Source organism: Girardinichthys multiradiatus, chromosome 15, assembly GCF_021462225.1.
Source record: "Girardinichthys multiradiatus isolate DD_20200921_A chromosome 15, DD_fGirMul_XY1, whole genome shotgun sequence".
NCBI classification, from domain to species: domain Eukaryota; kingdom Metazoa; phylum Chordata; class Actinopteri; order Cyprinodontiformes; family Goodeidae; genus Girardinichthys; species Girardinichthys multiradiatus.
In genome coordinates, this window is record NC_061808.1 from 13,598,672 (window position 1) to 13,609,362 (window position 10,691).

The window sequence follows — 10,691 nt, forward strand, 5'->3', positions numbered from 1 at the left end:
GATAACCCCTACTTTTATCCATCTTCTATCTATCTGTTTCTCTGATGAACACAACACCATGCATACTTGGATTGATCTCACATTATATTCCTTTGTAAAGTCAATTGTGTATAAATGTACATTTAAAAAGATTTTTCATATTCTCATTATTGAGAGCAAAGTGTACCGGTGTCAAATTCCTTGTTTGTATCTCCACACATGGCAATCAAGCTGATTCTGATTCTAAAAAGACTGAAGTATTGTTCTCAGTTGTGTAGAACGAAAGCTGTACGACTGTTTGCAGCATGTGCTGGACAACATCACATGCTGGTTTACAATTTTCATGGTTCATACCTGACAGGAGTGAGGGACATGATGTTTTCTTGTACAGCTCTAGCATCTCAGAATAAACCTAGAAAAAATAAAATGTATAACTAAATGGTGGTTGCAAGACAATTTTCTTTCCACAAAAAACCAACAGTGACAGAAATAACTACCAGGAAGTTTTCTTTTTTCAATTACACACATACACATAAAAAATAGATAAAAACCTTGAATTCTCCTGCATGCCATTGGGTTGCACACCTCGACAGTTACCATAGGAACAGCCATCTCCCTGGAGAGGGGTTCCAGCTCAATCCTGGTTGCCAGTTTGATTGAATGGTTGTCATGGTTTAAGACGTAGGATGACGTATAAGAGACCTGCTGTCAGACTTCACAAAGAGACACAGTTGAAAGCAATAACAGATTTGAGTTAATGAGCCAAATTCAGCTGTATGTGTGAAGTAGCCATGGGTTACTGAGGGTATAAAAATATTTTTTTATGGTCTGAGAGAAATATTGAAGAGCCCTCATAGTCCTCACATCTTAGAAAGACACCTACATTTGGTATTATTTCCTCTAAAATAATACATACACAAATAAATAAGTAATAATATGTTTGAAACATTTAGTTAAAGCTCAATATGTACATGCAACAATAATTCATTGCAATATCATTGTGCAACAGTTCAAAAAATACAATTCTAAAAAATGGAGAACAGCTCTGATTTTTAGTTCTTCTTAAATGTTCTTCTGGCTTTTGGTAACCTCTTTAGTGCTCAGGCTTATCAGTAATCCCAACAGTCTGTCAAGCTTCTGAAGTTTGCGGACGACACCACCCTGATCGGATTCATCTCTGATGGTGACGAGTCCGCGTACAGATGGGAGGTGGACCATCTGTTGGACTGGTGCAGCCAGAACAACCTTGAGCTCAACGCTCCACAATTGACACTATGGAATCTTTCCGCTTCCTAGGAACCATCATCTCCCAGGATCTCAAGTGGGAGCCAAACATCAGCTCCCTCATCAAGAAAGCCCAGCAGAGGATGTTCTTCCTGCGGCAGCTGAAGAAATTCAACCTGCCAAAGACTATGATGGTGCACTTCTACACAGCCATCATTGAGTCCATCCTCACCTCCTCCATCACCATCTGGTACGCCGCTGCTACAGCCAAGGATAAGGGCAGGCTGCAGCGTGTCATTCGGTCTGCTGAGAAGGTGATTGTCTGCAGTCTACTGTCGCTCCAGGAACTGTACACCTCCAGGACCCTGAAGCGGGCAGGGAAGATTCTGGCTGATCCCTCCCACCCCGGTCACAGACTCTTTGAGACTCTCCCCTCTGGCAGGAGGCTGCGGTCCTTCCGGACCAAAACCTCACGCCACAAGAACAGTTTTTTCCCATCTGCCACCAGCCTGGTTAACAAAGCCCGGAAACCACCCTGACACTCTCCCTTTCCCCCACACCCCCCCTGTTTTTGCTGACAGGACACCTGTAACCTGTAACTCTATGCATTACATTAACGCTCAACTTGGACTCCTGCTTTACTTGCACTGCCATACTTGCACAATGATCACCTGCACTGTTGTATTGCTCTTGCATCTTATACTGCTCTATATTTACTCTCACTCACTTAAAACTGTGCACATATATTTATATTATATTGTAGATATGTTTATACTGTTTAATTTCTATTGTATTGCACCGACTACGCCAAAACAAATTCCTTGTATGTCCAAAAACGTACTTGGCAATAAAGCTTTTCTGATTCTGATTCTGATTCTGATTCAAATGAGCAAAAACAAATAAAAAACTTTTCGTGTAACCTGGAAATGTATGCAAATACAGGAGCTGCATTAAAAAAATGAGCATTATCAAAATGTTTCCAGCATGAAGTGTCGTGTTTTCATTCCCTTTATAAAGTTCATCTACAGCAATAATTAAAGCCTGAGCACATTTTCATCGTCTTACTTCTGATTTGCATAATCACCCTGAAGCCACCCTTTCTTGTATGAGATGTTACTTGATAAAAACTGTAGAAAAAGGATTCTTTTAGAATTTTTAAGTATTTGGTTATAATCACTTACACATCTGACTAGATATGGCCTCATGCACATTCATTATGCTCTTCCAAATTCAATTAGAAGATTCCAAACCATGCATGAGACATATTACAATAAATTTTAACTTTTAACTTACACACATTTTTTTTTTTTATATTAATGGGGCAAAATGGTATAGAAAATAGAAATCCACCTGTCAACTGATTTAATGTTATCACTGCATCTGTTAACAGTGTTTCAGGAAAATTGAAGCAAACCCTCTAATTACAAAAGAAAATGGTCCAAATCAGTGGCTATTTGTGCACCTCTATCCGATATACCACTGTAGAGAGGGACTGGGAGCCGCATTAGTGTTTGCCAATTGCATGAGTAGTTTGCTTAATGTTTATGTCTCCCTTAATGACCAGTTTCATTAGGAATGTGGAGCTTTTGAAGGTAATAAATGTTTTTTAAGGCGTGCGGTATTTAAACAATCTGTCAGAGACTGAGGGGAGCACAACGGTCAGGGTTTTGTTTTTGTACCTTCAGTTATGTGTTACAGGTTCTGAGGTGTGACCAGCTGTTTTTCCTGTGTTGATATGTATTCCTGCAAGCAAGTAAGGTTGCTGTTTGACTGAAAGTTTGCAAAGTAATTACTTTATGCTTTAATTATTGATTGCTTACACTTGTATGTAATTTCAAAAGCAACATTTGCTTTGCTTTCTAATAAAGAAGGTCAATGTCATACAACACTGCAGTAATTCTGTCAAAAATGTGATGCTTAAGACAACATGTTGTTTGGTCAGTTCTCCATCTGGGGCAAAAATTAGGGGCATTTCATTTTTTCTCTTTTTATTTGCATTTGGTTTTATTTAGAGATGCACCACTTATGGGATTGTGGCCAAATTCTGCTTTACAAACTTTCATAAGCAGATTGGTTTTATTTATTTAAGACAAATACATAATAATTTACAGCTTTTTAGCATATTGTATTGGTGATTAGCACGATTAGTTTGCTTAGCATTAATAACTATAATAATGCGATCGCTTTGCGTTCAGAAGTCAGATTGTCCCAGTTCGCAGTCAAAACAAAAAATGCCCCCTGATGTTCCGATTATTTGCAACTCATTGAAATAAAGTCACACAAGTGGTTTAAAACATCTTCTTGGGAACTAATAAAATATAGAAAAATATATTATTATGGGAATATTATGCATTGCTAGCGGTAGTTACCACCAAAATAAATAGCTGATCTCAGTGTTTTCCTGCTTGCAGCCAAAAAGCTCACAACTCAGGTGGGAAGTCACACAAAGCTCCAAGCTCCTACTTATAAGACAACTCAAAAGTTGCATAAACAGCAGTCTCAAAGAACGTTCCCTGGAGAATGCTGGCCGTTACCCTTACTCTGAATTTTCTAAAAATCTGACAACATTACAAACAGAGTTTTAAAGCTCAAAAGCATAAAACAGAGCAGTTTTGCTGTAATATGTTCAGCCTTCCGACTACAGTTCAGTTGACAAAACATAACTACCTGAGGATGGCACACAATGATGAAACATACCTCAGCAGAAATTTGAGTTTTTTTAATAGCTTCTTACAGTTTTGTGCTTCCTCTCACTTCATTTTTAAACACCTCACTGAAAAATGAAAATAGCTAACCTTGAGTCCTCTTTCCTCAGCAACAACTTTCACACTGAACAGTGTTGTATCTAGGTATGGGGCATTCACTAATCAGAGAAAGATTTGCCTGACCAATCAATAGTCCGGGCTGATTTCTCAGTGCAAATCAAGTTTTGTGATGTTAAATTGTAAAGAAAATGTTTCTTGTATGGCAATCTGTGTTTGTGCACTTAACAAACATAATGTAATAAAAAACATTTACAGAAAACTTTCAAATTACTCATTCTCAAATCTGTGTGGGTAAAATTAATGAACATTTTCCTGTAATTGGTTGTCTTTAAGTAGTTTGTGCAGTGTTACAAATCCTTTAACACCTGCTTTTCAATTTATAACCAACACACTGAGACAAAATTATTTTCATCATTCAGAGCTTTCATGTGGAGCTTTCTTACAAGCCTGACAGAGATGTAGTTTCATGAGCTCGATCCATTTCTATCTTTATCAGATTTATATTACCGTTAGTTTACCGTTAATTAACACACATTGGTTTATGTTGCCCTGCTGAGACAGCCTTAAAACTGAGCGTAAATTCTCAAAAAGACATGTGACCTAGTGCTTTGTGCATTTGACTCCTCAATATATTTCTGCACAAACCAGTGTGTACAGTGTGTCAATGGAAAAATGTGTGGTTCATGAGGCCTCACACCTGAATCTAACTGGTCTCGCCTACTTGGTGCACTGCTAACTTTGTTGTTGTATAAATATTGTGAACCACAGACAAATTAAGGAAGCGAATGGTAAGGCATAACCAGAGACCTCTTTGTCTTTTGTGGCTAAAAGTTGCCAAAAAATTGAATTAACTTCTCACAATAAAAAAAAAAACAAGTTGTAACATGAAACTAAAGTTTTTTTTTTATTATTATTATCAAACAACTCTAGTGGAAAATTACTACAAAACATTAACTCTTCAATACAAAAATACTGGGACATCTGTCTATCCGATACCTGCAGTCATTGATCACAGCTTGGATGTGGAGCTTTCTTACAGTTAGCCTGACATAGATGTTGATCCAGAATCTCAAACTGCCACTATAACTTAACTTCTCCATCCTAATCTCACTGTTAGCCTTTATGCACATCAGTTACCATGCTGAAATAGCATGTTAAAACTCATGCTTAACATTGTGAGGATAAAAAGCGTTGACTTCACATTAACTCACTGCTAATAATCGTGTCAGAACAGTGCCCCAGCCAAAAGATTTGTAGCTCCTACTTCTAAGTTTAGTTTGATAGCAGCCAAGTTCACCAATGCACTTTTGCATTTTTTGGTATTGATCTCAGTTGAGATAAAGTTGTTAGAGGTTCAGTTGCTAGACAAACAGTAAAGTAATAAACATTGGATTAAAAAAAGTCACCTAAACTCTTGTTAGTGTGTTGACAACTCCTTATCACCAGTAGGCATTCCTGCAGCTTTTTGCCTTAAGGTAGCTCAGATACTTAATGCAAAATATGCCAATACAAAAGTGCGATGTGTACATTTGCATGTGCTTTTTAGTTTTTAATCTAATTTCCTTTAGCACAAAACATAAGAATAAAGTTTAGTGTCAAACAAACTGAACATACTGTCAAACTTAGTTTTCTGTCAAAAGGGAGGTTGTGAGTTGAACTGCAACCATTCCCCATTGCAGCATGTCAAAGTTGGGCAGACTCTTACCCCTCTGTCGAATTCAGATTGTTGAATGGATTTGTGAATGTTTGTGTGACTGGTGGTGTAAAAGCACTTTGGGTGAGCAGTAAGGCTAGAAAAGTGCTACATAGATGCAGTCTATTTACTATTCCATTTTGCAAATTACAAGGTCCTTGAATCAGGGACTGAAGGAGTGAAAAGGACGGGGACAAAGACAGACAAAGAGGAGATTTTATCTTACAATCACAATAGAAAAGGCTTTTTTAAGACTTTTCAGATTCACTTGCTGCTTTCGAAAGGAAGCCCAATGACTTGCTCAGAGTTAGAAAACACAATTTTGCAATTTAGGTTGTACCAACACATGCCGTGGTCACAACGAACCCACATTGGTTCAGTAACATAATGTTATAGAGGAATCTTCAACTGATTAAATGCAGGAAAACACATGAGCATTATTTTTGGATTTCCATAAATGAAGAACCTTTTTCAAAGATAATGAGGAAACCTAAAGTTTCTTTGTTAGGTGAGCCCATATAGAAAGAAGTCCTTAGACCACAGGAAAACATGCTGGGGATTATACAGTATATATATTGTATCAAAGGAATGATGGAATTTGAACATTTTGAACATCCTGTTCAGTGTTGCTCATCTCATTTAGATAAAAAAAGGCCACCCACATGAAAAACCACAAAAGCGGTTGAAGAGGAAAAGTGGGAGTACTTGGTTAGCATTAAGCGCTAACCTTGATCCCATTCAAAACCATTTGCAGTGAGATAAAACCTGGCACTGATAAACGGACACCTACATGTCTTTAGGAGCTTGAACCCTTCTCAATGATAGAACTAAAGTGTACAAAATCAGAATACTTTCCCAGAAGAACCAATAAAATGCTTGAATTAATGTTTATGCTGGTTTATTTATGATCCTGCTTCAGTCCTATTTTAGAAATCTAATAAATTGAAAATCCAGAATTGCTTTTCTAATCCTTTGTGACCTCCCATCTACTCACTTTCTGCCTTTTTTGGAAAATGATAATCATTCTTCCATTTCTTTTAGTAACTTTAAAAAATCCACTTTTTTGTTCCAGGACTCATGTTTTTGTGTCCAGTCTTTACACTTTAGGCTAACAATATAGTGGATCTGACTGTCCTACAGTGCCAGGACTAATTTTTCTAAAACAAGAGCATATTAGAGGCTAATTGACTTAAGCAAAGCCCCAGTAGACATCATATATACAAATCAGCAGGGCTGAACTCATCCCCCATATTTTGGTCCTGGCCTTGAGTTTGTGTGGATGTCTTGTGGGTTGCCTTAAGACCTAAGGTGACGTTGCTTTACCGAGTTACACTGCTCTGACTGTCACATACTAAGCCTGCCTTTTTGGTTGTTTGACCCCTTTAACGGATCACTATTTAATCAGGCATCTACATACCTTCTTTGGCTTTAGTTTCCAGCAATCATGCATTGCTAGATTAACCTGCCTCTATGTGTAAATATAACTCACTGTGGACAGCCAATTATGTCCAGAAATCATAGAATGGTGCACAGATAGCCAATCACCAACCATTTTCTTTTTACGCTCACACACAAATGTCTCTTGAGTCCTACATACCATCTGCTACATCTGATGCTAAGTAAACGAAATTGGATCAGGAAATTATAGTAGCTGAACAGTACATTTTGTGATAAATGAAATCAGTCAATCAGTCCAAAACACTGCTGATTGGCAAATCTGGTCATCAACGAAGCACAACAGTATCTCTCTTTATTTGAGGCAGGAGATTATTCAAGAAGTAATCCATTAGAAACCCATCTTTATTTGGCTTTAAAAACACGGAGTTCAATAGAAAGTATATAGAAAGTATAGAAAGTATATATATACAGTACAGACCACAAAAGTTTGGACACACCTCATTCAAAGAGTTGTCTTTATTTTCATGACCATGAATATTGTAGCTTCACACTGGAGGCATCAAAACTATGAATTAACACATGTGGAATTATATACTGAACAAAAAATGTGAAACAACTGAAAATATGTCATATTCTAGGTTCTTCAAAGTAGCCACCTTTTGCTTTGATTACTGCTCCGCACACTCTTGGCATTCTGTTGATGAGCTTCAAGAGGTAGTCACCTGAAATGGTTTTCACTTCACAGGTGTGCCCTGTCAGGTTTAATAAGTGGGATTTCAAGCATTATAAATGGGGTTGGGACCATCAGTTGTGTTGGGCAGGAGGTGGATACAGTACACAGCTGATAGTCCCACTGAATAGACTGTTAGAATTTGTATTATGGCAAGAAAAAAGCAGCTAAGTAAAGAAAAACGAGTGGCCATCTTTACTTTAAGAAATGAAGGTCAGTCAGTCCGAACAATTGGGAAAACTTTGAAAGTGTCCCCAAGTGCAGTTGCAAAAACCATCAACACTACAAAGAAACTGGCTCACATGAAGACCGCCCCAGGAAAGGAAGACCAAGAGTTACCTCTGCTGTGGACGATAAGTTCATCCGAGTCACCAGCCTCAGAAATCGTAGGTTAACAGCAGCTCAGATTAGAGAACAGGTCAATGCCACACAGAATTCTAGCAGCAGACACATCTCTAGAACAACTGTTAAGAGGAGACTGTGTGAATCAGGCCTTCATGGTAAAATAGCTGCTAGGAAACCACTGCTGAGGACAGGCAACAAGCAGAAGAGACTTGTTTGGGCTAAAGAACACAAGGAATGGACATTAGACCAGTGGATCTCTTTACTTTAGTCTGATGAGTCCAAGTTTGAGATCTTTGGTTCCAACCACCGTGTCTTTGTGCGGCGCAGAAGAGGTGAACGGATGGACTCTACATGCCTGGTTTCAACCGTGAATCATGGAGGAGGAGGTGTGATGGTGTGGGGGTTCTTTGCTGGTGACACTGTTGGGGATTTATTCAAAATTGAAGGCATATTGAACCAGCATGGCTACCACAGCATCTTGCAGCGGCATGCTATTCCATCCAGTTTGCGTTTAGTTGGACCATCATTTATTTTTCAACAGGACAATGACCCCAAACACACTTCCAGGCTGTGTAAGGGCTATTTGACCAAGAAGGAGAGTGATGGGGTGCTGCGCCAGATGACCTGGCCTCCACAATCACCGGACCTGAACCCAATCAAGATGGTTTGGGGTGAGCTGGACTGCAGAGTGAAGGCAAAAGGGCCAACAAGTGCTAAGCATCTCTGGGAACTTCTTCAAGACTGTTGGAAAGCCATTTCAGGTGACTACCTCTTGAAGCTCATCAACAGAATGCCAAGAGTGTGCGTAGCAGTAATCAAAGCAAAAGGTGGCTACTTTGCAGGGCCTATAATATAGTCCGTACTGTATATATATATATATATATATATATATATAGGTCCTTCTCAAAATATTAGCATATTGTGATGAAGTTCATTATTTTCCATAATGTCGTGATGAAAATTTAACATTCATATATTTTAGATTCATTGCACACTAACTGAAATATTTCAGGTCTTTTATTGTCTTAATATGGATGATTGTGGCATACAGCTCATGAAAACCCAAAATTCCTATCTCACAAAATTAGCATATTTCATCCGACCAATAAAATAAAAGTGTTTTAAATACAAAAAACGTCAACCTTCAAATAATCATGTACAGTTATGCACTCAATACTTGGTCGGGAATCCTTTTGCAGAAATGACTGCTTCAATGCGGCGTGGCATGGAGGCAATCAGCCTGTGGCACTGCTGAGGTCTTATGGAGGCCCAAAATGCTTCGATAGCGGCCTTTAGCTCGTCCAGAGTGTTGGGTCTTGAGTCTCTCAACGTTCTCTTCACAATATCCCACAGATTCTCTATGGGGTTCAGGTCAGGAGAGTTAGCAGGCCAATTGAGCACAGTGATACCATGGTCAGTAAACCATTTACCAGTGGTTTTGGCACTGTGAGCAGGTGCCAGGTCGTGCTGAAAAATGAAATCTTCATCTCCATAAAGCTTTTCAGCAGATGGAAGCATAAAGTGCTCCAAAATCTCCTGATAGCTAGCTGCATTGACCCTGCCCTTGATAAAACACAGTGGACCAACACCAGCAGCTGACACGGCACCCGAGACCATCACTGACTGTGGGTACTTGACACTGGACTTCTGGCATTTTGGCATTTCCTTCTCCCCAGTCTTCCTCCAGACTCTGGCACCTTAATTTCCTAATGACATGCAGAATTTGCTTTCATCCGAAAAAAGTACTTTGGACCACTGAGCAACAGTCCAGTGCTGCTTCTCTGTAGCCCAGGTCAGGCGCTTCTGCCGCTGTTTCTGGTTCAAAAGTGGCTTGACCTGGGGAATGCAGCACCTGTAGCCCATTTCCTGCACACCCCTGTGCACGGTGGCTCTGGATGTTTCTACTCCAGACTCAGTCCACTGCTTCTGCAGGTCCCCCAAGGTCTGGAATCGGCCCTTCTCCACAATCTTCCTCAGGGTCCGGTCATCTCTTCTCGTTGTGCAGCGTTTTCTGCCACACTTTTTCCTTCCCACAGACTTCCCACTGAGGTGCCTTGACAGCACTCTGGGAACAGCCTATTCGTTCAAAAACTTCTTTCTGTGTCTTACCCTCTTGCTTGAGGGTGTCAATAGTGGTCTTCTGGACGGCAGTCAGGTCGGCAGTCTTACCCATGATTGGGGTTTTGAGTGATGAACCAGGCTGGGAGTTTTAAAGGCCTCAGTAATCTTTTGCAGTTGTTTAGAGTTAACTCGTTGATTCAGATGATTAGGTTCATAGCTTGTTTAGAGACCCTTTTAATGATATGCTAATTTTGTGAGATAGGAATTTTGGGTTTTTATGAGCTGTATGCCAAAATCATCCGTATTAAGACAATAAAAGACCTGAAATATTTCAGTTAGTGTGCAATGAATCTAAAATATATGAATGTTAAATTTTCATCATGACATTATGGAAAATAATGAACTTTATCACAATATGCAAATATTTTGAGAAGGACCTGTATATGTATATATATATATATATATATATATTTATATATATATATATATACATACA

The 10,691-nt window shown here is 39.0% G+C and overlaps 1 protein-coding gene across 5 annotated transcripts in view; it reads right to left on the bottom strand.

Annotated features, from left to right (window-relative positions):
• The window catches only part of LOC124882532 (proline-rich receptor-like protein kinase PERK1), a 33,438-nt gene extending 32,757 nt beyond the window's left edge, over positions 1-681 (bottom strand). For 4 of the 5 annotated variants that reach the window (XR_007041924.1, XR_007041926.1, XR_007041925.1 and 1 more), the window contains exons 1-2: positions 531-681; positions 334-391 (exon numbers count right to left, since the gene is read on the bottom strand). Coding sequence is in view for 2 of the 5 variants with exons in the window: in XM_047388967.1 (XP_047244923.1) it covers positions 334-353 (20 nt within the window). In the remaining 3 variants the exon portion in view is untranslated. The remainder of the gene's footprint in view (positions 1-333; positions 392-530) is intronic. The other variant, XM_047388968.1, reaches the window with a different exon arrangement.
• Between the last annotated feature and the right edge of the window lie 10,010 nt (positions 682-10,691).